The sequence below is a fragment of the Jaculus jaculus genome, chromosome 8 (genome assembly GCF_020740685.1).
Source record: "Jaculus jaculus isolate mJacJac1 chromosome 8, mJacJac1.mat.Y.cur, whole genome shotgun sequence".
In the NCBI taxonomy this organism is placed as follows: domain Eukaryota; kingdom Metazoa; phylum Chordata; class Mammalia; order Rodentia; family Dipodidae; genus Jaculus; species Jaculus jaculus.
This window is the reverse complement of record NC_059109.1, coordinates 129,359,073-129,384,688: the sequence shown is the minus strand read 5'-3', so window position 1 is coordinate 129,384,688 and position 25,616 is coordinate 129,359,073. Positions and strand designations below refer to the sequence as shown.

Here is a 25,616-nt window from a genome sequence, read left to right as displayed (position 1 = left end):
CGGCCTCAGAGCAGTAATTAAAAAAATCCTTCAGTGTCTCAGTTACAACGTGTCAGCGTCCCTATTGTCCCCATAGGCCACTGGAGCTTATGGCGTGTCAGGAAGGTGCTGCTGGGTGGCCCGGGAAGCACTCCGTCAGCACCATATTCGCTCCACAGCACGGGAGTGGGGGTGGGAGCAGGGAGAGATTGAGTTTCCAGTTTGCCTCAATGGAAATGCGAAGAAAAGGTATTGCTCAGGTCTGGCAGCACGTCAAGGTGTTTGGGGGAGAGGGCCTGTAGTGTGCTTGTCTTCAGGTAAGGTTTCTGGAGCATCACACTGGGGTGTAATGATCTTTACAGAACTAGACTCCCAAGCCAGGCGTGTTAACACATGCCTGTAATTCGAATACTTGGGAGGTAGAGGCAAGCTAGTTCCTTGTAATAGCGCTATGAATGTTTCCCGCTTGTATTTTCAGAAATCAGAGTTGGAATTTTGGGATACTAAGGATTATTCATTCTGAAGCAATACCCCTGGTTAACTTCCCCCATTCGTCCATCTGTCAGTCTTTCCATGTGGGGAACATTTGAGCATCTGCTGGAGAAGGCATTGAGCAGAGCAGCTGCAGCTCAGCCCTCACGGAATCTGTTCACGTGGGGGGAGATGCTCACCAGGGCCAGGGAGATGCGTGTTTGTGGGTCCGGTGGGCTGCTGTGTGTTTTCAGGAGCAGAGCCAGTGGCCAGGGTGGGGGGACAAGGTGGATTGGAAAGAGGATCTTTTTAAAAAATATTTATTTTTATTTATTTATTTATGTGACAGAGAGGGGGGAGAGAATGGGCGCACCAGGGCCTCTAGCCACTGCAGACGAACTCCAGATATGTGTACCCCCTTGTATATCTGGCTAACGTGGTTCCTAGGGAATCAGACCTGGGTCCTTTCCCTCCAGCCTACGGAAAGAGGATCTTGTCAATCCTTTCTGTACTGGGACAATGCCAGGGAGAGGCCTCAGCCAGCCAAAGGCAGAAGGAAAGGTAGCCTCTTTTTTTTTTTTTTTTTCCCCTCCTCCTCAAGGTAGGGTGTCACTCTAGTCCAGGCTGATCTGGAATTCACTATGTAGTCTCAGGGTGGCCTCGAACTGAGATTAATGGCTTGTGCCACCACACCTGGCTGAAAGGTAGCCTCTTGAAGCTGTCACAGCTCTGTGTGGGAGTGAAATAAGAGGGCTCTGGAGCAGACTGGAGCTTGGGTTTGTTGTGGCTGCAGTGGGAGGTCATTGGTGGTCTTGAGTAGGGGAGGAATGGCACCCTGTTTCCTTTAGAGGATTGTCGTGGAGACTAGGTAAGAATAACCAGGTGGAGCAAGAGCTTAGAGGCAAAGCTGGCAAGGGCCACAGCGACCACGCGGTCCAGGGAAGTGGTGGAAACAGTCAGTCAAGGAAGAGGGCTGGGTGGGGTGGAAGGGAAAGATGTCTTGTGTCTCAGATTTGGGGCCAGGAGACATGTTTTACGCACTTGCAAAGACTATTGTGGAAGTGTCCTGGTCTTAGAGAACAGTGGTGTCTAGGAGGCCAGGAGTCAGGTTCATTGAAGACCAGCTGCTTAATTGGAGCATGTGTGGGGCAGAGTCACGAGGCAGTGAGCCTTGAGACCTGGCTAGGGCAGGCCAGAGTTGAAGGAGGGGGCCAAGAGCCCTGTTGAGTGACTGAGCCTGCGTGGAATGAGACAGGTGTGCAGCCCTCGTGGGTTTGTCACATCTGGGGAACAAAGCTGGGGAGGCATCACTCAGGTGAGGGGCTGCTCTGCTTTGGTTGTCAGTGGGTCACGCCGTGGGTGGGGGGTAGGCTTGGCCCAGGCATCCGCACCATCTGTAGACCCGAGTGTTGTAACCTTTGCTGTGCAGGGCTTCAAGGTGATGCCTCCAGGATCCCAGCTGCATGGCTAAAGCGCTGGGATGAGGGTCTGTCTAGTTCACTGGTAGAGTCCATGCCTTGTGTGTGAGGTCCTGGGTTCAGTTTTCAATAGCACGTGTGCACACACAGCACACTCTCAGGCGCACATGCACGTATACATACACACACAAACACAGATGTGAAGTCAGTAGTGATCCCAGCTCCCTGCTCTCAATCCTCTGCAGAAAGATAGGATTCTCACCAGTGTATCTGTGGAGATAGCATATGTTACTCTGACCTTGGCCTTTAAAGAGAGTGCCAGGCCGGATCTGTGTACATGTGGTGGTCCACGGCATTGCTGTGAGTGCACAGGCAAGCACAGCCTCTCCCTGCAGTACATTGTGGTTCACGAGCATCTAGTCTCCATATGTAACCCAAACAGTCCTCAAGTTCATGGCTGTCTTCCTGCTTTCCGCTCCTGACTACTATGATTCCAGGGGTGCACCACCACATCTGGCTTTTTTCTGTTTTGGTATTGGAGATGAAAACCAGGGTCCACTAAGCTGCTTCACAGCCCTCTTTTACTTATCACACCGAGCTTTATTTTTCAAAAAATCTTTATCTGAGATCTGGTGTGTACAGTCCAGGTGTGTGTGTGTGTGTAAATCCAGGAGCAGCCGCCTCACCCCGGTGTGCATGCTGACGGGCACTGTCATAAACCCAACAGTTCCTGTGTTTTGTCTCTGCTCAGCTCTAAGTACGTGCTTTTGCTTTATGTCCCGAGATGTTGGCAGAGGTGTCCCCGAGTTGGTCCCCTGGCCTTCCCATCTACCCTGAGCTTTCCTCTGGTTCTGCTCAGAGCCACATGCAGCTCATCCTAAGGGACAGGCCAGTGGTTTAGAAGCTGCCCAGCCCCTTATCTCTGTGGGATAGCAGAGCTATGTGACCCAGCCCCTCGGTGTTAGGAAGCACTGGTCTCCTTCAGGCCAAGGTCTGTTTTCTTACTGTCCCATCATTGAGCTTGGTGTGTGAGATTGCTGTACCACGCCACGGCTTTGCTTCCAGCAGGAATGCCCGGGTACTTTTCAGGCTGCACACATGTTGTCGCCACACTGAAAGAAGGGCTGTATAAATTTTCTGTTACTGTTGCAGTTTTCTGGTGGCCTTTTGTTTTTGTTTTTCCAGGTAGGGTCTGGCTCTAGCTCAGGCTGACCTGGAATTCATTGTGTAGTTTTAGGGCCTTGAACTCATGGTGATCCTCCTGCCTCTGCTTCCCAAGTGCTGGTATTAAAGACATGCACCACTGTGCCTGGTTCTGTTCCTGATTTTGTTTGTTGTTGTTTTATTGGTTTTTGAGGTAGGGTCTCACTCTAGCCCAGGCTGACCTGGAATTAGGATGGCCTTGAACTTACATTGATCCTCCTACCTCTGCCTCCTGAGTGCTGGGTTTAAAAGCATGTGCCACCACACCTGGCATGTTTTTTTTTTTTTAATCTTTTCACTTTTTCTTTAAAGGATTTTATTTTTTATTTTATTTTATTTTGTTTTTTTTTCGAGGTAGGGTCTCACTCACTCTAGCCCAGGCTGACCTGGAATTCACTATGGAGTCTCAGGGTGGCCTCAAACTTACAGTGATTCTCCTACCTCTGTCTCCTGAGTGCTGGGATTAAAGGCGTGCGCAACCACGCCTGGCAAAGATTTTTTTTTTTTTTTTTTTTTTTTTTTTTTTTTTTTTTTTTTTTTTTTTGAGAGCGACAGACACAGAGAGAAAGACAGATAGAGGGAGAGGAGAGAATGGGCGCGCCAGGGCTTCCAGCCTCTGCAAACGAACTCCAGACGCGTGCGCCCCCTTGTGCATCTGGCTAACGTGGGACCTGGGGAACCGAGCCTCGAACCGGGGTCCTTAGGCTTCACTGGCAAGCGCTTAACCGCTAAGCCATCTCTCCAGCCCAAAGATTTTATTTTTTAAAGATTTATTTATTTATTAGAGACAGAGAGGGGTGGGGGGGAGAGAGTGTGAAAATGGGCGTGCCAGGGCCTCTTCCTACTGCAAATGAACTACAGATGCATGTGCCACCTTGTGCATCTGGCTTACTTGGGACCTGAAGAAGCAAGCCTGGATCCTTAGGCTTTGCAGGCATGTGTCTTAACCGCTAAGACATCTCTCCAGCCCTGGTTCCTGATCTCTGTTAGCCATTACTAGTCCCCACAAGTTCCCTTTAATTGATTTCAATTTTGTAACTTAGAAATGTTGGATTAAAGTCACACTTGAGCCAGGCCTGGTGGGACAGGCCCCTGGGGTCCATCCTAGCACTGGGGAAGAAAGGAACAGTGTATGGCAGGAGGTTTCCATTTTGTGACATAAATTCTTCAAAATTTAGCTAGTAAACTGGATCCGGTGGCGTAGACCTGTAATCCTAGCTACTCAGGAGGCTGAGGCAGGAGGATCGTAAGTTCAAGGCCTACTGGAACAACCTAGTGAGGCCCTGTCTGAAAAGGAGAAGAGGGCTGGGGTGCAGCTCAGGGCCAGGCTCTGGGCTCCATCCCCAGAGGCAGAAGAAAAGTTCGCTCGGCCAGGTTTGCCGAGAACTTAACTGCCCAGCGCTGGTGTGTAACAGAGTATTAGAACCACTGTTCTAAACGCTTCACACAAGACAGTAGTACATGACTGAGAGCCAGTGTCATAGACCTAAAGTTCCCAAAGAGCTAAGGGAGCCTGGAGTCTTCTAGAAGGAGTGGGAAGTGGTCAGGCCCTAAAGGGGAGCCTTGGCTAGAATGCAGTTGGCTTGGTTCCCAAGGTTTGCTTTCCCTGTTTGGTGAGGTGGGAGATAGCGGGGAGGGGGGTCATAGTAAACCCTACATAGTCCAGCTTCCAGAGGCTGAGGCAAGAAGGAAAAGCCTTCTCCAGAGCTAGGAAGGGAAGGAGGGGTCACCACAACCTTCCCACCCCAAGAGTTAACCTTTCCCTGTCTTCAGCCGTCTCCTACCATCTGTGTCATCTGCCAGGGCCGCAGGACAGAGTCCCCAGACCAGGTGGCCTCTTGCTGTGTCCTTCTGGCCTTTGTTTGGTGCACATTATCATAACTGGTGTCTTTCTGGGTGTCTGATGTCCTCTTTTTTATTTTTTAAAGTTTTTTCAAGGTAGGGTTTCACTCTGGTCTAGGCTGACCTGGAATTCACTATGGAGTCTCAAGGTAGCCTCGAGCTCACAGTGATCCTCCTGCCTCTGCCTCCTGAGTGCTGGGATTAAAGGCGTGCGCCACCACACCCGGCTTGATGTCCTCTTTAAGGCCTCACTTACCTTGCTCCTCTCTTGCAGGATCTGTAGTTACCTGGGTCCTGGAGGGAACAGCTATCTTACCTAGTTTTGCAGTGCTAGTGACCAAATATATAGGGCCAAAGTATATAGGAGGCCAAAAATATAGGGCCTCTTATATAGAAGGCAGTGGTGTCACTGGGCCACCTCCAGCCCACATATCACTGTCCATGGGTTAAGTCCTTTGGGTTGGGGTAGCCATGTCCTCCTAGCAGTGTGACCAGGGCTCACTGGAGTCTTACTACTGCAGCCTTGAAGTCAGCTAGTAAGCAACCACGGGATTGTTTCTGGGCCAAAGTTGTTAGGATTGTTAAGGCAACTAAACTCTCTCTGAACAAGATGATCATATTGTCTGTCTTGCCTATAGTGTCCACACCTCGTCTAGCTTCTTGCTTGTTGGCGGGGACTTCTCCCATGCAGAGGGGTACTGCTGCTGCCTCTCCTGTGGGTGACAGTGTTTTTCAGAGCAGTAAGTGACATATGTTGTTAGGTTGTTAGATTGTTGTGACTTCCTTTCATGTATGGATGTGCCATTGTGTATTTCTAGTCATCTGGTTCTTTGTTGACATTGATTTTAAAAGGAAACTTGCTGGGTTTGGTGATGCACACCTTTAATCCCGGCACTGGGGAGGCAGAGGTATTAGACTTGAACTCTCAGCTTATTCAAGGTCAGCCTGGGCTGCAGTGAGATCCTGCCTTTAAAAAAAATAAAAGGAAATGGACCATTATTATAAATAGGAGTCAACACAGTAATGCTTTAAAGAAGTTTTGCTTTGTGATGCTGGGGATCAAAGCCAGGGGCTGCCACGTGCCAGACAGTGTTCCCTGCTGAGCCACACCTGCAGGCTGGAAATAAATAGCTTTTTGTTTTGTTGTTTTTGAGGTAGGGTCTCACTCTAGCCCAGGTTGACCTGGATTTCACTATGTACTCTCAGGGTGGCCTTGAACCATGGCAGTCTTCCTACCAAGTGCTGGGATTAAAGACATGCACCACCATGCCCAGGTCTGGAAATAGCTTTTTTTTTTTTTTTTTTTTTTTTTTGAGGTAGGGTCTCACTCAGCCCAGGCTGACCTGGAATTCACTACGTTGTCTCAGGGTGGCCTCGAACTCACGGTGATCCTCCTACCTCTGCCTCCTGAGTGCTGGGATTAAAGGCATGTGTTACCATGCCTGGCTATTTTTTTTAATACCTGATTTTTACTTACTTACTTATTAGAGACAGCAGAGAGAGGGAGAGAGAGAGAGAATGAGCATACCAGGACCTCTAACCACTGCAAATGAACTCCAGACGCATGCACTACCATGTGCATCTGGCTTAAGTGGGACCTGGAGAATTGAACCTGGGTCCTTTGCCTTTGCAGGCAAGCGCCTTAAATGTTAAGCCATCTCTCAAGACCTGGAAATAGCTATTCTTAATAGGTGCCCTACAGTATGTGTAACCCTCCATCACATACCACCAATGTCATCTGTTATCTCAGGATCAGTTCTGTCCATCCAGTTGCTCATACCAAGCCTGCAGGTGCTGGAGTGACCCTCTGTTTCATAGGCATCATAGGCTACCTGACAGCTCATCTGGGACTTCTGAGATCCTGACCTGTGTGTGCCTCACTGCCACCGCCACCGAACCTGTCGCCCGAGCCCGCGCTAACATTGGGGATCTTGGCAGCGGCCCCACTGCTCCTGCCCTGTTCTCTTCTCCCTTTTCAGTGTTCCCCCACAGCAGCCGGGGGTCTCTGTGAGCTGTGACAATGCCTCGGGTCACTCAGAGTTCATGGCCTCTTGTCACTCGAGCTGTCAGAGTCCCTCACATCCTGCTGTGCTGTTCCAAAGTCCCACCTCAGGGCCTGTCTGTGTGCTTTTCCTTTGGCCGCAGCCACCCCTCAACTATGCATTCATCACACCCCTCACCACCTTCAGGATTTGAGCCGAGACCCTGGGTCACAGTAGTGCTTTCCTTGACTCCATTCACAGCAGGGGCATCGCCCTGCCATGCTTCCATTCTGTAGGCCTTGCAGACCTTGCACTGGGCGTGGAGGGGGCGCTCAGTGAGGGCAGGGTCCGTTTTGTTTCTGCTTGTTCCCCAGTGTCCAGGGCAGGGCCTGCCATACAGTGCAGGTCGGGTGTTTATTCCGTTGAGTTAATGCCACCTCCTGGCATATGCTGGGACCTCTCCTGGGTCTGGTCCCTCCAAAACCCTCTGGTCATGATGCTTGCTATATGGCCAGGTAGGAGGACCTGTGTTCATGGCAGAGAGCTTGTGACCTATGCAGGTGCCAGGGAATTGGGGGTGAGGCAGGAGGCACGTGGATGGTAGGAACAAGCCTCCTCCTACCACCCTACTTACCTGCGCCCAGCTGCCTGACACCTTGATCTGCCTCAGGCCAAACCTGGGTGTGAGGCTTAAAGCCATGTGATACCCATGTGTGGCTTCCATGGGCAGCTTACTGGGCTTTGGGACTTGGGAAATAGGCCAGAGAACCAGCTGCTCCTTCTACACTGGGGAGGAGCTGAGGCTCTCATGATGGAAGTCTGGCCAGTTTCGTCTCTGGCGCCCTTGCTGCCTCAGATGTTTGAGAAGTTGGTATCATGATATAGTACAGTCTTCTGTAGTCACCAGAGGGTTATCCCACCCAGTGCACGTACTGGCACCTTCTGAAGGGTGATGGCAGGAGCAGGGTGGGTGAGGTAGCCTTGTCTTCCAGGCACTGTGCCCTCGCTTGGCACTCGGGTTGGCATTCCTCTCACCAGCCCATAAGCCCCAAGGAAGCAACAGCTAGATGGAAACACTGGGTGGAGCGTGTGGAGGGCTGGGGCAGGTGACTTCCCTTCACACTCGGGCCATGGGGTCCTTGCCCCGTGGTTCACCTCTGGTGTGTGGCATGCAGAGGTGTCACAGCTCTCAGAAACTGCATGCTGGCATGGTGTCCCAGACTGTGACCATGAGCCTGATCTAGGCTCACATGTCCCCCTGGAGTGGCTAGTATCTTGAATTTCTCTCCATTTATTTTAGGAGTAAAAGTCCCTCGCAATTTCCGACTGTTGGAAGAACTGGAAGAAGGCCAGAAAGGAGTGGGAGATGGCACAGTTAGCTGGGGTCTAGAAGACGACGAAGACATGACGCTTACCAGATGGACAGGGATGATAATTGGGCCTCCAAGAGTAAGCGTCGGCTGCGGCTGTAACTGTGAATGTCTTAAATCCCCTGTGCCTCCTTTAAACAGTGTAGCGTTCCCACGGAAAAGCCACGGAGAAGTGGTGTGGTTTCTGAAATGGGGCTAGTCTTTTTTTTGACCGGTTTCAGTTTATGTGTTTGAACCTCCTCTGATGCTGTTTAAGCTCTCTCAATGGTAAGCAAAAACTTGCTTAGATTCATAGTGTGACTTGACCTGACAATGTAGACGGAGCCCATTGAGGTCACAGTGCCTGTGGTGTGTTCAGGACAATCAGGTAACCAAGCCGGATGTAGCCAGCAGGCCTGAAGTCATCCTCCAGGAGCAAGTCTCATGGCCGCAGTCCACCTCACGGGTCTGAACGGGTTCTGTGCCTGCCTGTCAGCTCTGTCAGGCCCACAGGTCCTTGCACAGAAGACAGGACAAGGGAGACGGAGAGTGACCTCTGAGAGCGGTGTGGGGTGCGTGTTCCCAGTCTTCCAAATACTAGTCAGCCTTTTTTTCTGGGGCGGGGGGGGGGACTGTTCAGGTAGGGTCTCACTCTAGCTCAGGCTGACGTGGAATTTACTATGGAGTTTGAGGGTGCCCTTGAACTCACAGCGATCCTCCCACCTCTGCCTCCAGAGTGCTGGGATTAAAGGTGTGCGCCACCACGCCTGGCTTCCCATAGTGAATGAAATGTCAATGAGTCCTCACAAGATGAGGAGACACAGGAATGCAGTCACTTGTCCAAAGTCATATAGCTGGGAACCCCCAACCCAGGTCTCTTTGACCCCACCCCCCAAAGCCTGTGCTCCTGCCTTTCCCCTGGGCCACATGGTCACTCTCACGCTGAGAAGTTGAGCTTTTCTTTGTTACCACTGTAGGGCTACTCAGCGTAGTAAGCGGCCCAGACTTGGACACTGGCCACAGGTAGGCAGTGGGAGGCTGGCCTGAATGAAGCAGCGCCAGTCCCCGGTGCTGTGCCTGCCTGAGGAAAGGGTTCCTTCTCCCTTCTGCCCATGGGCGAGGTGCTGCGGCTGCACCGTGGGGGTAGGAGGAAGGCAGAGTGGGGCCTGGTGGGGCCCGGCACCTCCCTAGGCTCACCAGGACTCACACGTGTCAGTGTGCATCTTCAGCGGTCATTGGCGTTCCTGGCGACTGAGCAGCTTTGCCTTTTCATGTTGTCTCTTAAGTCCTTTTTGCAGCCCTCTGAAGTGTGGGCGTGGAAAGGGCTGCAAACACGTAAGCCTGCTCTGCTCACTCCTCTGCTCGCCGCACCGCACTGTCCTTAGCTGTCCAGTGCTGGAGAGCTTTTCTCAGGGGAGGCGTTTCCTTTACTGCCCCTGCACGGTGACTGTGTAGTGGCTGCTTCTCCTTGCCTTGCTTTTCCTAAAAGGTGACTCAGTTTCTTGAGAATGAAGACTGTTCTTCCCTCTCTACTTCCTCCCAGGGTGAGGTAGTTGTTCAAGAGATGTGCCCACCCGGCACTGCTGGAAAGGTAGATCAAAAATAGGCCCACGTGCTGCATTCTGGACACCCCTGTGCCACTGGGTTATAATGGACTTTTTGGGCCGGAGTTGTGGCTTAATGAGAAGAGTGCTTGCCTGGCATGCACAAGGCCCTGGATTCAATCCTCAGCACCGCATGAACCACGTGTGGTGGCACACACCATTAATCCTAACACTTAAGAAGTGGAGGCAGGAGAGTCAGAAGTTCAGGGTCATCCTCAGCCGCAAACAAATTCAAGGGCAGCCTGTCCTACATGACACTGTGTCAAGAAAAGGCTGGGGTGTGGCTCAGTGAATAAATGGAAGGTGAGGACCAACCCCAGAGTTGTCCTCTGAACCCCACGTATGTGCATGCCACACACTGACTCAAGTCACACACACAAGCATACGCATACATCAAGTACATAAAACTTTAAAAACCCTCTAATACAAGATCTGAGTGTGGACCACTCACCTGTAATCCCAGCACTGGGAAGTTCAAGGTCAGCCTGGTTTACACAAGACACTGTCTCTCATAAACGAAAGATGATTGACTTAACCTGAGCTTTATTTTTTATTCCTTTCCGAAGGGGCATAGGGCTTAATTAGCAGTTGCTGGAACACCAAGCATGTTCTGCATGTATATCTGGGGAATATGTGTGTGCGTGCACATGCACATGGCTGTGTAAGTAAGGTTGGTGTTGGGGATCTGGTCTCAGAACCTCATGCATACTAGGTAAGCATGGTTCACATGCCTCTTGAGCTGCACCCCAGATACTTCAAGAGCTGGGAAGATGGTTCAGTGGTTAAAAACACTTCTTGCAAAGCCTGCTGACCTGGATTCAGTTCCCCAGTACCCGTGTAAAGCCAGATGCACTAAGGAATACATGCATCTTGAGTTCATTTGCAGCAGCAAGGGCCTCTGGTATGCCCATACTCACATTCTCTGCTTGCAAATAGGGAGGTAGAAAGGTAGGTGGGTGGATGGGTGGAAGGAAGGGAGGGAGGGAACGAATGTGAAAGAGCGTCTTGAGCCAGGAAAGGTGGCTCATGCTAACCTAGCAACTTGGGAGGCTGAGCAGGAGGATCACTGTAGGTTTCAGGCCAGCCTAGGTTTCATTACAAGACCCTGTCTCTAAAAACAACAACAAAATGACAGGGGTCTTCCCTTGTAGTCCAAGCTGGTCTTGAACTTGGAATCTTCTTGCCTGGTTCCCAGGTGATAGAGTTACAGGTGTGTGTGTCACTGATGCCTGCCTATATGCTTGTTTGGATTGGACCTAGCATCTTGAGTGTGCTAGGCAAGTATTCCACCCTGAGTTACATCCTCAGCTCTGGGGTTGTTTGGTTTTGGTTTTTGGAGTGAGGGTCTCCTTTCTAGTCCAGGCTGACCTAGAATTCACTATGTAGTCTCTGGGTGGCCTCCTACCTCTGCCTCCCAAGTGCTGGGATTAAAGGTGTGCACCATTATCCCCAGCTATCTGCCTTTTTAAAAATAGATAGATAGATAGATAGATTGATTAATTGATTTTATTTACTAATTTGAAAGCAAAGAGAGAGAAATAATGGGTGCACCAGGGCCTCCTACCCTTGCAAACAAACTCCAGACACATGCACCACCTTGTGTATCTGGCTTTATGTAGGTCCTCGTGAATCAAACCAGGCCACCAGGCTTTCAAGCAAGCACCTTTAGTGGCTCAGCCATCTTTCCAGCCCCTCAGCTCTGGTTTTTTGACACAGTCTCACTGTGTAGTGCAGGCTGGCCTCGAGCTCAGAAGTGCCCACTTCATCTACCTCTGGAGTATCTCGATGTGTGTCACCACACTTGGCATAGGCTACACTCTTTCTTCAAGTGTGTGCTCAGATGACTTTTTTATTGTTCAGAGTTGTGCAGTCATGACTCATATCAGAACATTTCATCACCTGGAAGAGAAACTTCAAACCTTCTGGTGATCACTTCCTGGTCCACCTCCTGCCTCCATGCCTGACGGCTGCTGATCTGCTTCCAAGCTTTGGACATTGCCTGTCCCTAAAATCATCTAGTGGGAGTGTCTTCCTTTTTTAAAATTATTTTTTTATTGACAACTTCCATGATTGTAATTCCCCCCACCACCACACACTTTCTCCTTTGAAACTCCACTCCATCATATCCCCTCCCCTTCTCAGTCTCTTTTATTTTGGTGTCATCATCTTTTCCTCCTATTATGATGGTCTTCTGTAGGTAGTGTCAGGCACTGTGAAGTCATGGATATCCAGGCCATTTTGTGTGTGGAGGAGCACGTTGTAAGGAGTCCTATCCTTCATTTGGCTCTTACATTCTTTCTGCCACCTCTTCCATAATGGACCCTGAGCCTTGTAAGATGTGATAGAGCTATTGCAGTGCTGAGCACTCCTCTGTCACTTCTTCTCAGTGCCATGATGCCTTCTGAGTCATCCCAAGATCACTGCCATCTGAAAAGAAAAGGTTCCCTAATCAAAAGTGAGAGTAGCATTAACATATGGGTATGAACATTAAGAGAAGTGTTTACTGGGCAGTTTGATGAACATAGTATATACATTTAGCCAGACAGCAACAGACGTTACACCCCTAGGGCTCATGGCTACCCCTGTTGTAGGTTTTCAGTATCAGGGATGTATTACCTCCCATGGAGCAGGCCTCCAGTCCAATTAGAGGGCAGTTGGTTTCCCCTATAACAGACGTGCCACTATTGTACCCGTTGGCTCATTTGCCCTGGTTGGCCAAATGTAAGGCTTGCAGTGTCCCCTTTTGAGTATCTTCACTGGTGATTTCTCTCTCCCATTGAACTGCATGCAGTGTGGCTTTTTCCAACTTTCTGTCAGCTGGTCTACATGGAGGAGGTTATCAGCTCAGTTCCAGCAGGATTTCTCAGTGGCCTTGCAGCCCAAGTATGTACAGTCTTCAGCAATAGGCTCTTACCATCTGTTCTTGGTGGGAAACCAAGGGCCTTGGCAATGGCCTGTAATGCTTTGGGGACACCAGGGACCTGCCTGGCCGACAACTCACTGGAAGGTATCCCATCCCTGTCACTGAAAATTTTCTAGTAACAATCTATGGCTCCTGAGTGTTCTGTTGTCCAAAAAAGTAGGTTTCCATATTATTTATTTATATCCTCTTGGGGGAGTGGCTTCCTTTGCTTAGTACCTGTCAGTACTCTGTTCTTTATGGCCAAATAATATTCTGATGTTATCATGTTTTGTTCATGTATTAGGTCACAAACGTTTGGGTTGCCAGCACCTTTTGGCTATTGTGAATGTGCTGATAAGAACATATGTGTGGATACAATATTAATTTTTTGCAGTATATTCCTGTATAGTAGTTACCACCTTACTGCTGGGCAGGATACCCGACCAGAAGCAGTTTATGGAAGGAAAGGGTTTCTGCTGTTTGATAAGTTTCACCATGGTGGAAATGAGCAGACAGCCAGCTGGACATCACATCTTGTCACACCAGCTTGGAGGAAGCATCAAGTGTGAGCTTCCTAGGGAACACCCAGTGGGGCTGGACAGTAAACCTCAGGACCTGCCCTCAGTGACACACCTCCTCCAGTAAGACCCTACATCACAAAGGCCCCACAACTTTCCGAGATTGTCACCAGTTGGGGATCAGGTATTCAAACCACCACATGCTGCCTCTGGTCCCCATACTATTGGCCATTATGTGTTTCAGAATGCACTCAGACCAACTATAAAAGTCCCTTGTAGACTTGATCAGTCCCAACAGTGCTAAAAGTCAAAAAGTCTGGCTGAGCATGGTGGCACACACCTTTAATCCCAGCCCTAGGTGAGAGGGTTGCTATGAGTTCAAAGCCAGCTCATCCTAGGCTAGAGCATGACTCTACCTCAGAAAACAACCAAAAAAAAAAAAAAAAAAAAAGGCAAAGTCCTAAGGCTCATCTGAGACTTAAGGCAGTCTTAACTGAGCCCTGTAAATCAGAGTCCAAGTTGGATACTTGAGCACATAACAGCACAGAATAAACTAGGAAAGATTGGACTGATAACACAAGATGGAAAGTTCGTATGGCAGACATAAAATCCTGAAACTTCATGTCTGGTTTCTAGGGCTCATAGTAAAATCCTGTGGGCTCCAGCAGGCCTTGATAACTCTGCCCCTCGGCCATGCTGCTTGCTGCCCAGACATAATCCACCTGAGCCAGCAGCTTTCCTTGGTGGCCACCCCACAGTCCTGGCATCTCCAAACTCCCAGGGTCTCCACTGAAACCCGTGGTTTCACACAGTGGCCTTACAGGTCCTCCCTGCAGGGACCTTGACCCTGCATCACTGTCCAACCTAAGCAGCTCCCAAGATTTGTTCACAGCTTCATGACCCTCCATTCCTGTGCTTGTCATACTTCTAAAAGCAGTACCAGATGGGCACCACTGCCAAATTTGTTCATCCAGGGGGTGTAACTTTGTATAGGAAGAAAGTCCTTCAGCATTCTTTCTTCAGGCCTCCTCCTCTCAAAAGGATCCAACTCCTATCACCTCATTGTAAAGCAGCTGGACCCATCCTCAATGCAGGTAACCTAAGCACTCAGGAGGCAGACGTAGGAGGATCTCTGATTTCGAAGCCACCCTGAGACTACATAGTGTATTCCAGGTTAGCCTGGGTTAGAGTGAGAATCTATCTTGAAAAATCAAAAATTAAAAAATTTTAAAAGCTGATTTAAAAGTGCTTTTACCTTCTGCCTTCTTGTTGTAGACTCGCAGACAAGCCTTTGATCCTGGTGTCTGGCCGTTTCTCAGGCGTTCTTCCAAAGCCCTGGGCTGTTGAGGGGCTGTTCAGCTCCTTCAAGACCATGTCTTGCTGGCTTTGGCTCGTCATGTTCTCATGGACAACAGGTTTTTGTGCACCTGCACACTTGAGCCCAAGTCAGGCTGGTCACCCCAGACTCTGGGGCTGCAGAGCTAATGGAGGTGTGCATCTGCTGCAGGGGTGGGGTTGCACGTGGGCTGCAGCTTGCCATCTTTTGTAACGGATTGGTTGGGCGGGTGGGTCAGTTTGCTGTCATGGTGTGTCACATTCCTGAGCACAAGCAGGAGTCTGGCAGAAGCTCCTGCTTCAGCGAGCTGAGCCAGAGTCCTCAGGAGGCCCGAGCGCCGACCAGAGAAAAGTGTTTGTGTCTTGAGGTGCTTCCTGGCGTGTTTACAGGGTTTGTTGTGATGATTGATCCCTTAGCATTGTCTTCACCTCGTGAGCCAAACGTGAGCCAGGAGCAGTGTTCCTGCAGCCGGCCCCGCGGTGCCACCCGCACTGCCAGTGCTCACGCTGGGGAGGCAGAGGCCGGAGGGGAGAGTTCAAAGCCAGCGAGGGCTGTTTGAGACTTTGACCACAAAAAAGGACGAGGGCCGAGGAGATGGCTCAGCAGCTAAAGGTGCCTGTGCAAAGCCTAACAACCCAGCCCAGTTCCACTTCAAGCCAGACACGCAAGTGGTGTGTGCATCTGGACTTTGTTGCAGCAAGAGGCCCCGGCATGCCCTTTCTTTCTCTCACATACATACATTCATACATGCATACATACATGCATGCATGCGTACATACATACATACATGGAGGATCACTGTGAGTTCGAGGCCACCCTGAGACTACATAGTAAATTCCAGGTCAGCCTGGGCTAGAGCGAGACCCTACCTTGAAAAACAAACCAAAGAAGCATGCACACCTACATACGTGTTAAAAAGTAAGTGAAATACTAGGTCTCTAAACTGGGTGTGGCAGTGCGTGTCTGTCACCCACCACTCAGGAGGTGGAGGCAGGAGGAGCACACTCTTATGTCATGGGGCTGGTGAGAGCTCAGCGGTTTAGAGCACTTGCTGTGCAAGCAGGCGGGCCTGAAAGCACCCATGTAAACAGCTTCACAAGGTACGGTCACACATGCATGTGACCCCAGGCTAGCAGAGTGTAGGCACAGAAAATTGGTGGGACTTGCTGACCAAAAATATGGCTTAAAAGAGGGCCATTTTGCTGGACGTGGTGGCTCACACCTTTAATCCCAACACACTGGGAAAGCAAAGGTAGAAGGATCACTGTGAGTCGAGGCCACCCTGAGACTTCATAGTAAATTCCAGGTCAGCCTGAACTAGAGTGAGACCTTAACCTCAAAAAGCCAAAAATGGGGGCAAGAGAGATGGCTTAGCAGTTAAGCACTTGCCTGTGAAGCCTCAGGACCCCAGTTTGAGGCTCGATTCCCCAGGACTGATGTTAGCCAGATGCACAAGGGGGCGCATACATCTGGAGTTCGTTCACAGTGGCTGGAGGCCCTGACACGCCCATTCTTTGTCTCTCTCTGACTGCCTCTCTCTGTCTGTCGCTCTCAAATAAATAAAATTAAAAAAGCCAAAAATGGGGGCAGAGGTAGTTCCTGCGTTGAGTGAGAGACTATCTCAAGAAAACAGGTGTATACACAAAAAGAGGACACCTGACTTACTATTCTCCTGTGGCCTCCACCAAGCACACACAAGCCGCATGCATACACATCAGTCATACCACACATCCACCAAAAAAAACATAAAGAAGCTCAAAATCATCCTTAGCCACATAGTTTGAGTTCCTTGAGATACATAAGACCCTGTCTTAGAAAAAGTAAAGTAGGGCTGGAGAGATGGCTCAGTGGTTAAGGTGCTTACTGACAAAGCCAGGTTCTATTCCCCAGTACCCACATAAGCCAGATGCACAAGGTGGTGCTTGTTTGCAGTGGCTGGAGGCCACTACATGCTCATTCAATTATTCATTCATTTTTCTCTCTCTCTAAAAAAAAAAAAAGAAAGAAAGAAAGTAAAGTAAACTAGGTGTGGTAGTGTGCACCTTTAACCCCAGCATTCAGGAGGCAGACGTAGGAGGAACTTGGTGAGTTCAAGGCCAGCCTAGGACGGACTATATAGTAAATTCCAGATCAGCCTGGGCTACAGTGAGACCCTACCTTGAAAAAAAAATTTTTTTTTTTAAGTAAAGTTGCCAGGCATGGTGGTGCACAACTTAAATCCTAGTGCTCAGAGGATCACCGTAAGTTCTCAAGGCCACCCTGAGACTACACAGTGAATTCCAGGTGAGCCTGGGCTAGAGCAAGATCCTACCTTGAAAAAAAGAAAAAACAGCAAAAAGCATCTCAGAATTTTCACACAGGTAGACACATACTTTGATGATCTTTTGCCTCATTATGCTCTCATTTCCCTCACCCAACAAAAACCTTTTTTTGTTTTGTTTTGTTATTTCGAGGTAGGGTCTCACTCTAGCCCAGGCTGGCCTGGAATTCACTATGGAGTCTCAGGGTGGCCTCGAACTCACAGCAATCCTCCTACCAAGTGCTGGGATTAAAGGTGTGTGCCACCACGCCTGGCACAAAACCCTTTTTGTTTGTTTGTTTTTGTTTTTTTGAGGTAGGGTCTTGCTCTAGGCCCTGCTGACCTGGAATTCACTATGTAGTCTCAGCTGCCCTCAAACTCATGATGATTCTCATTCCTCAGTTTCACTATTTGAGGTAGCTCAGGCTGGCCTCAAACTTGCAGTCCTCCCACCTCTGTCTCCCAAGTGCTAAGGATCAGGTGTGAAAGACCCAACATAGCTATAAGCTTATATATTCGTTTTTGAGTGGGCGTGGGCGTGCACGCATGCGTGGGCGTGCACTGGAGAGCCAGACCAGGTCAGCAGGCCTGTGGAGTAAGTGCCCTTTAACTGCCAGACACATTTCCCAAGCCTGATTTTACTTTTATTTATTAAATTTTTTAAAAACTTATTTGCAAGCAGAGAGAGATAGAGGAGACAGACAGACCAAGAGAATGGGCATGCCAGGGCCTACAGCCACTGCTAATGAACTCCAGACCCATGCACCACTATGTGTGTCTGGCTTTTACGTGGGTACTAGGGAATCAAAACCGGTTACTAGGCTCTGAGGGCAAGCACCTTAACTGCTGAGCCATTTCTCCAGCCCTATTTTTACTTATTTTATTCTGGTTTTTCAAGGTAGGATCTTGCTCTAGCCCAGGCTGACTGGGAATTCACTATGTTTTCTCAGAGTGGCCTCACTCACAATGATCCTCCTACCGCTGCCTCCCAAATGCTGGGATTAAAGACGTGTGCCACCATGCCCGGCTATTTTTATTTTGTTTTTGAGACCAATGTCTCAGTGTACCTCAGAATGGCCACAAACTGTCAAGTCATCCTGCCTTCAAAGCAATTCCCGTAGAACCTTTCTTCATTCACTCGTTCATTCTTTTATTTTGGGGGGCCACGCTCTTACCCTCTCTACCCCTCACTGGGTGTGGCTGGTCTCAAACACTCAGTGCCACTCCTGCCTGGAAACACGCGTCTGTCTTCCTGGACGCACGCACAAGGCCAGCAGGCGCCTGCGCCCTCGCCCCTCCGTCGGCATGACCCCCTGACGTGTCGTTACCGGCGTTCTTGTAGTGCGCATGTGCGGTGTGTGCTCGCATGCACGCCCTTGCCGAGACTGGCGCGGAATGCTGGGTGTCCCGCTCCCCATCTCTTCCTCCGGGTCTTGTTTTGAGCTGGACAGTCTCTCTTTCACTGGCTGTCCTCGAACTCATGGCAGTCCTCCTGCCTCATCCTCTCAACTGCTAGGATACAGGCTTGTGCTGCCATAGCTGGTGGAGTGTGAGTCTTAAGGGGCCTGTGCTAGGGGCGGTAGGGCGGCCGTGATGTCCATAAATTCCCATGTCAGCCATGCCCTAACTTGCTTTCTACCTTTTTCTGGGGGAATTTTTTTCCCCCTTTGGGGAAGCATCTAAATTGCAACAAAGTTAATTTACTAGAAGTGTGAAGAATAACACTGACTCACTGGCCAAACCAGGATTCTGGTGAGGCCCAGGTGAGGCTGCTTCTCCATGCTGGGCCAGTCCAGTCTTCAGGTGGGGGAACAGGGGGTCTTCTGAGAGGGAAGTAGTAGGGTGGGCCCGAGGTAGGGGGTGCTGGCAGCTGGGGGCAGGGAGGAGAGTGGAGCCCAGGAACGTGGTCAGTCTGGAAGTGGTACTCTTCAGACACGAGGACCCCACTCCGGGGGCTTCAGATACCCCCATGAGCAGAGTGCAGGGGAGTGGCATCAGAGCTTGGGCCAGTTCTGAGGAGGGGGAAGGAGGTGAGAGGTGCTGAGGCTGCTGCTGGGGCTTTGGTGGGCAGTGATGGGCAGCCGCTGGGAGCTTTCTTCTGGCTTCCCGACCCAGGCTGAGATAGAGAAGCTGGGTGTGGTGCAGCCAGGTGATGGAGGGGCTGCCTGACTTCTGCTGCAAGCTGTCTAGTCCTCAGAGTGGACCTTCTACAGCCAAGCTACCAGGCTTCCCAACATATTGAAGCCTCTGGTCCACCAATGACCCACGTGACCCGGGGGAGACTGGGTGGAAAGCGTTTCTCTAGGGACTCACTGACTTACTGAGCATGTCACATGATGTGTAGGCTGCCACAGGATGTGTAGCGGTCTTGGCTGTGGGAGACCGAAGGGTGAGGCCCCTGCTTTGCCTCCAGTGCAAGCTAGGCCACTAGCCCACTGTGGAGGCCACTCAACATTCATTCGGAGGCCGCTTGGGTCTTGCTGAAGTTGCTAGGTGTAGGGTGGGTGCCAGGGAGCAGAAGCCGGTGGGAAGTGGGCAGGTGGAGGTCTGCATTTGAGGGCTGGTTTGGTTTTCTGGGAATGAGAATGTTTTCATAGGCTGTTCTGAGTGACTCACTAACCTCTCTGATCTACAGCTGAGTAGACCTGGGTTTTAGGACTTGAAGAACAACCGCTGAAAGAAGTGGGGGCTAGAGAGATGGCTCAGCAGTTAAGACACTTGCCTGCAAAGCCTAAGGACCTGAGTTTAACTCTCCAGTACCCACATAAAGCCAGATGCACAGAGAGGCACATGCATCTGGAGTTTGAAGCACCTGGGGCCCCTGGTGTGCCCATTCTCTCTCTTTCTCTTTTAAGATCATTTATTTATTTTTAAGTTATTTTAGAGTGACAGTGAAAGGGCCAGATAGATAGAGAATGAGCGCACCAGGGCCTCCCGCTGCTGCAGACGAACTCCAGATGCGTGCGCCCCCTTGTGCATCTGGCTTACGTGGGACCTGGGGAATCGAGCCTCAAACCTGGTTCTTAGGCTTCACAGGCAAGTACTTAACCACTAAGCTATCTTTCCGGCCCTTAAAATTTTATTTTTATTTTATTTATTATAGTCAGAAAGAGAGGGAGAATGAGCATGTTAGGGCTTGTAGCCACTGCAAACAAACACCAGATGCATGCACCACCATGTGCATCTGGCATATGTGGGGCCTGGAGAATCAAGCCTGGGTCTTGAGGCTTTGCAAGCATGCGCCTTAACCACTAAGCCCTCCCTCCAGCCCATAAATATTTTTGATATTTATTTATTAGAGAATGGGTGGTACCACCATGTACATCTGGCTTATGTGGGTTCTGGGGAATCAAACATGCATCCATAGGCTTCACAGGCAAGTGCCTTAAGCACTAAGTCATCTCTCCAGCCCAAAATATAAATTTTTTGGTTTTTCAAGGTATGGTCTCACTAGCTGAGGCTGACCTGGAACTCACTATGTAGTCTCAGGACGACCTCGAATTCTTAGTGATCCTCCTTTCTACCTCTGCCTTCCAAGTGTTGGGATTAGAAGCGAGCACTACCACTCCCTTCACAATAAATATTTTTTTAAAGGCCTCTGATTCATTTTCCGCAGAGACCAGCAGGTGTCGCTGTTTACACAGGCGCAGTTGTGAGCGTGAGTCTCCTCTCAACATAAGCCTCCTCTCACGGCAGTCATACCTCTGCCTCCCGAGAGGATCGGGATTAAAAGGTGTGTGCCACCACCCAGCTCAGCTTTTTTTTTTTTTTCCTGTTTGTTTGAGGTAGGGTCTCACTCTAGCCCAGGCTGTCCTGGAATTCACTCTGTATTCTCAGGGATTTTTTTTTATTAAATATTTTTATTTATCTGCAAGCAGAGACCGACTTAGAAAACAGACAAGTGAGAATGGGTGCACCAGGGCCTCCAGATCCATGCACTACCTTGTACATCTGGCTTGTGTGGGTCTTGGGGAATTGAACTCAGGTTGCAGACAAGCACCTTAACTGCTGAGTCATCTCTCCAGCCCCCCCCCTTTTTGTAAGACCATCTCATGTCCCTATGCTGGCCTGGATATAGTATATAGCTGAGGATGACCTTGAATTCGTGATACCCATGCCTCTCCCAAATGCTGGGAGTACAGGCATGTGCCACTGTGCTTGGCCACAGTTGGCATTTTAAGGACTAGTCTCCACCCCGCCCCCCCAAAGCTGATTAAGTCACTGGTGGGTCAGCTTCTTCAATCACATGGGATCCGTGGCCTCCCACCTCACCAGTGCCAACAGCCTCTTAGGACTCCATGGCTCGCGTCCCCAAGGAGGAAGGCTGTGCTGTAGGGTGGCAGATGTGAGTGGAGACCTCTTCTGCAGGGGTCTGTTTGCGCACAGCCCCGCAAGTAGGGCAGGTCTGACAAGGAAATTGGCACGGTCCCATGATTGGCCTCAGTAGCACTCACCCAAGTGTGAGAAATCTTCGTGTCACTATTCTGTCTTCTGCCTGCCTGTCTCCCTGGGCCAGCTCCTGCTCACCCGCTCCTAGCTGGCGGACTCAGTGGGGGACACGGCGCCACTGTGTGGTCAGGAGTCAATGGAGTCTCTGAAGTTCTGCCTCTGCTAATAATTACTGTTAACTCTTTGTCCTTTTTTTTTTTTTCAGACAATTTATGAAAACCGAATATACAGCCTTAAAATAGAATGTGGACCTAAATACCCAGAAGCACCTCCCTTTGTAAGATTTGTAACAAAAATTAATATGAATGGAGTTAACAGTTCGAACGGAGTGGTAAGCTGCTCTTCCTGCTGTGTGCGCGCCTAGCGGCGGTTTTCTCGTCAGCGCCTTGCAGCTGGGGGCGGGGCCTGCCTTCCACCCTGCTGGGCTGTCCCACCGAGCTCTCCCTCCCCCGCCTCTGCCCCAGCACCCATGTGGCACGCTGTGAGGGGCAGATGGGGACACTGAGGCACAGACATGAAAGCTCTCGTCCCGACCTTGCCACCGACACATGATATTTTCTCCCCCTTTCCTCCTGTTTTCCTCTCTCCTCCCCACCTCTTTGGTGTCTTGGGCTTGTTTGTTGAGATGGCGGTGCCCAGGCTGACCTGACTCACGGTGGCGCTACCGCCTCAGCCTCCTGCGCCAGGCCAGGCTCCGTGCTGGAGCTCATTTGACTTCCAGACAGAACACCTAGTTGAAGGTGTCCTAAATGTCAGGTCGTTCTCATATTGGGGTGCTTAGTTGATAAGATTGATGCCAATATCTGTAACTCTGAAGCACCAGTGAGCTCCTTGCTGGGGGTGGGGTGCTCAGTCCACAGCCAGTACCAACAGCTCGGGGACAAGCTAGAGAAAGCACTGTTAACATTTTATTGTTCCGTTTTGGGGGGTAGAACCCAGGGCCCCAATGTATGCTGGGCAAGCACTCTGCCATTGAGCCACACCCCTGCCGGTCAACCCTGATTCCATGGGTCCTTTGCGTGAGGCTTAGAGCCTCCGTGCACTCTGAGTCTGGGGTCTCCAGGTGGCTGGAGGGGAACAGACAGGACGAGCTACTGTGTCACCTGCAGTCCCACACCTGCCTGCACTTTGAAAGAAGGGCCAGGACACCACGCAGCTCGCCTGTGGCTCTCGCTGTCCTCACCCTCCTTTGTGCTTTTATCACCTGTGCCTGGGTGCCAAACGGAGAGGGGGCAGACCCTAGGCAGGTGGCCCAGCAGCTGCCACAGTGAGTGGTTGAGTCTTGCCACATACCACTGTCACTCTCGCTGTCTTCTACGTTGGGACACGGGGGAAACAGGCTGACTTCCAAGAGGGAGACCTGCACATCAGCCCTATATATCAGGGGCCATTGGGGATCAGCGTGTTGAACTCAGAGCGCATGGCGGTCAGCACGCAGCCGCGTGTGCCAGAGCGCGAGAGTAATCAGGTCATTTGCCTCTTTGCAGGTGGATCCAAGAGCCACGTCCGTGCTAGCCAAGTGGCAGAACTCCTACAGCATCAAAGTCATCCTGCAAGAGCTGCGGCGCCTCATGATGTCTAAAGAGAACATGAAACTCCCTCAGCCGCCCGAAGGACAGTGTTATAGCAACTAATCTCTCAGAGCCCCAGGCCCCGCCCCATCCAATCTAAGCAGTCTGCATTTTCCACAGTAGTGCATTTTCTAGATACGTCTCGTAGACCTCAGAGTACTGGAAAGGAAGCTCCCACTCAAAGGCAGTTGATCTTAAGATACTGTATGTGATACTAATTTGTTTTGTCCATTTGAAACCTCTAAGTTGTGCTATGTAACAGACCATCCTGTCAAGTGTAACCACTGTCCGCGTAGTTGAACTTCTGGGATCGAGAAGGTATTTTTGAGTCGGTTCCCGTCAGGAGCGGTGGGGCACATCTCACACAACTGTGAACAGACACGTCACACAATCACCTTGCTGCTGGTCACATGGCCTGGGTCTGCCTTCTCCCCTGCCCTGCCCTCCCGCCACGGCCCCCTGCGTGGCGGCCTCTTCGAGGACGCGGGAAGGCTTCAGGTAGCAGCCTGTGGCACTACTGCTGGGTTTGGGGGGTGCTTGACCTGTACCCCTGCTTTCTTAAGTCTTAAGGACACCCTCTTCCAAGCCATCATCCTGTCCCCACCCTCCTCCACTCCCGCCCTTGGCCAAGGCATCGATTGTAACCCACTGTCCCTCTGAAATGGCCCTGGGTGAGGAGGTCAGGGCTTCCCCGTCTCCTCCCCCCACCTTTACCGAGGGGTGCTGCTTTCTCTCTCCTCCACTCCCTGTTGCCCGTCACCACCCAACACTTTCACGACACTTCCTTGCTGTGGCCCGACGCCATCAGATGAGGTCGGAAGCGCCCGGCCTCCCTCGCTTGGTTCTGGAACCGTTCCTTACTCGCCACCAGCCTGCGGTCACCCTCAGCTGATGCGCCGTCAGCTCAGGTTTGATGAGGGTGACTCAGACCTGCCAGCACCGAGAGCCCGTGGTTACACCTGGAGAATGGCCCATGGTGACACGTGCAGGCACATGGCTCCACGGAGCCCTTCCCCTGTCCAGTAATCGATTTGTTTTACACATTGTTGAAGAAGGTTTTGAGCAGGGCTCAGAGGTCACCCTGGCCACCCGGCGGGTCTCGTGTGGAACCTGACAACTGGAACAAGAGGACCTTGACCGGAGGACTCTCGTTTCGGTGCTGCTGCTGCTCAGACCTCGGCGGGGACACGAAGGAGCTCGGGGTCAATGGTGGGCCTGGCCTCCTGCCACATTGCTGTGTGACCACTAAATGCTGAAATGTGGATGCATACCGAAATAAAGGCCATTCATTGTGTTCTGAAGGGGTTTTGTTTGTTTTTCCTAATTTAGTTTTTCTGCAGAAATCACTTGGAAGCAGCAGCAGCTATGGAGGCTGAAATGCAGTTGATGTTTCCATTGGCCCTTTCGAGCTTAACTCACTTCCGAGTTGAGCAGCAATATTCCATGAGCAGCCTTGCGTTGCTTTTTGTTTGTTTTGTTTTGTTTTGTTTTTTTTTTTTTTTTTTTTTTTTTTTTTTTTTTTTTTTTTTTTTTTTTTTTTTTTTTTGAGGCAGAGTCTCACTCTAGCTTAGGCTGACCTGGGATTCACTATGGAGTCTCAGGGTGGCCTCACAGTGATCCTCCTACCTCTGCCTCTTGAGTGCTGGGATTAAAGGCGTGCGTTTAAAGCAGCCTTTCTGCTGTTAGACCATCAGAGGTTTTAATATAAATGAAGCCAGGTGTGGAGGCAGAGATAGGAAGATCGCTGTGAGTTCAAGGCCATCCTGAGACTATATAGTGAATTCCAGGTTAGCCTGGGCTAGAGTGAGATCCTACCTCAGGAAATAATAAATGAGTGTACATTCATACTGAACAGGCTGTGCTTGCTTCTCCTCTTAGCATAGTGATCCAGGGGTAGAAATGAATGCTTCATGCGCTCTGGGACTCAGGCTGATCACTTAAAGCAGGGCTTAGCCCTCTGGGGAAATACACTCTGGCCAACAGCAAAAGGAACTGCATGTTAACTGCTATACAAGAACCGATTCCCACAATATTTTCTTCAGTGAAATTCAAATTAGAGTACCATATTTTTGTATTCTTACTAACCTCCTAATGTAAGTGATGTGGGATCAGTCAGTGTTCTTGGGTTTATTGTCCAAGTTCGTGATGAGACTTTAGCAATCCAGAGACTGGTCAGGAACAGGCAGGGCCTGTGTGGCTTGTGAACCAGCTCATCTCCCGCCCCCCTCCCCCCCAGGTTCTTAATCAGGAGACTAAAACAAGAGCCAGAAGTTTGAGGCCAACCTGAGCTGCTTAGGGCGACCCTAACAACAGGGGTTGGAGGGATGGCTTATTGGTAAAGGTACTTGCTTGCAAAGCCTAAGGACACCTGTTTGATTCCCCAGTACCCACGTAAGCCAGCTGCATAAGGTGGCACATGCATCTGGAGTTCATTTGCAATGGCTAGAGGCCCTGATGCACCCATTCTCCATATCAAATTCTTCTTAAAAATTATGTATCTCTGTCTGCCTCTTTCACTCAAATAAATAAATTTCGAAAAAATAGAGGGCTGGAGGGATGGCTTAGCGGTTAAGGCCAAAGGACCACGTAAGCCAAATGCACAAAGGGGCACATGAGTTCATTTTCAGTGGCTGGAGGCCCTGGCGTGCCCATTGTCTCTCTCTCCCTCTTTCTCTGTCAAATAAATTTAAATA

At 50.4% G+C, this 25,616-nt stretch overlaps 1 protein-coding gene across 2 annotated transcripts in view; it reads left to right on the top strand.

Moving 5' to 3' along the window:
- Ube2v1 (ubiquitin conjugating enzyme E2 V1) overlaps positions 1-24,224 on the top strand; it is a 36,693-nt gene extending 12,469 nt beyond the window's left edge. For both annotated transcript variants that reach the window (XM_012949957.2, XM_045156571.1), the window contains exons 2-4: positions 8,196-8,344; positions 21,558-21,683; positions 22,840-24,224. In XM_012949957.2, coding sequence (XP_012805411.2) covers positions 8,196-8,344; positions 21,558-21,683; positions 22,840-22,986 — 422 coding nt within the window. In that variant the 3' untranslated portion in view covers positions 22,987-24,224. The remainder of the gene's footprint in view (positions 1-8,195; positions 8,345-21,557; positions 21,684-22,839) is intronic.
- The last annotated feature ends 1,392 nt before the right edge of the window (positions 24,225-25,616 follow it).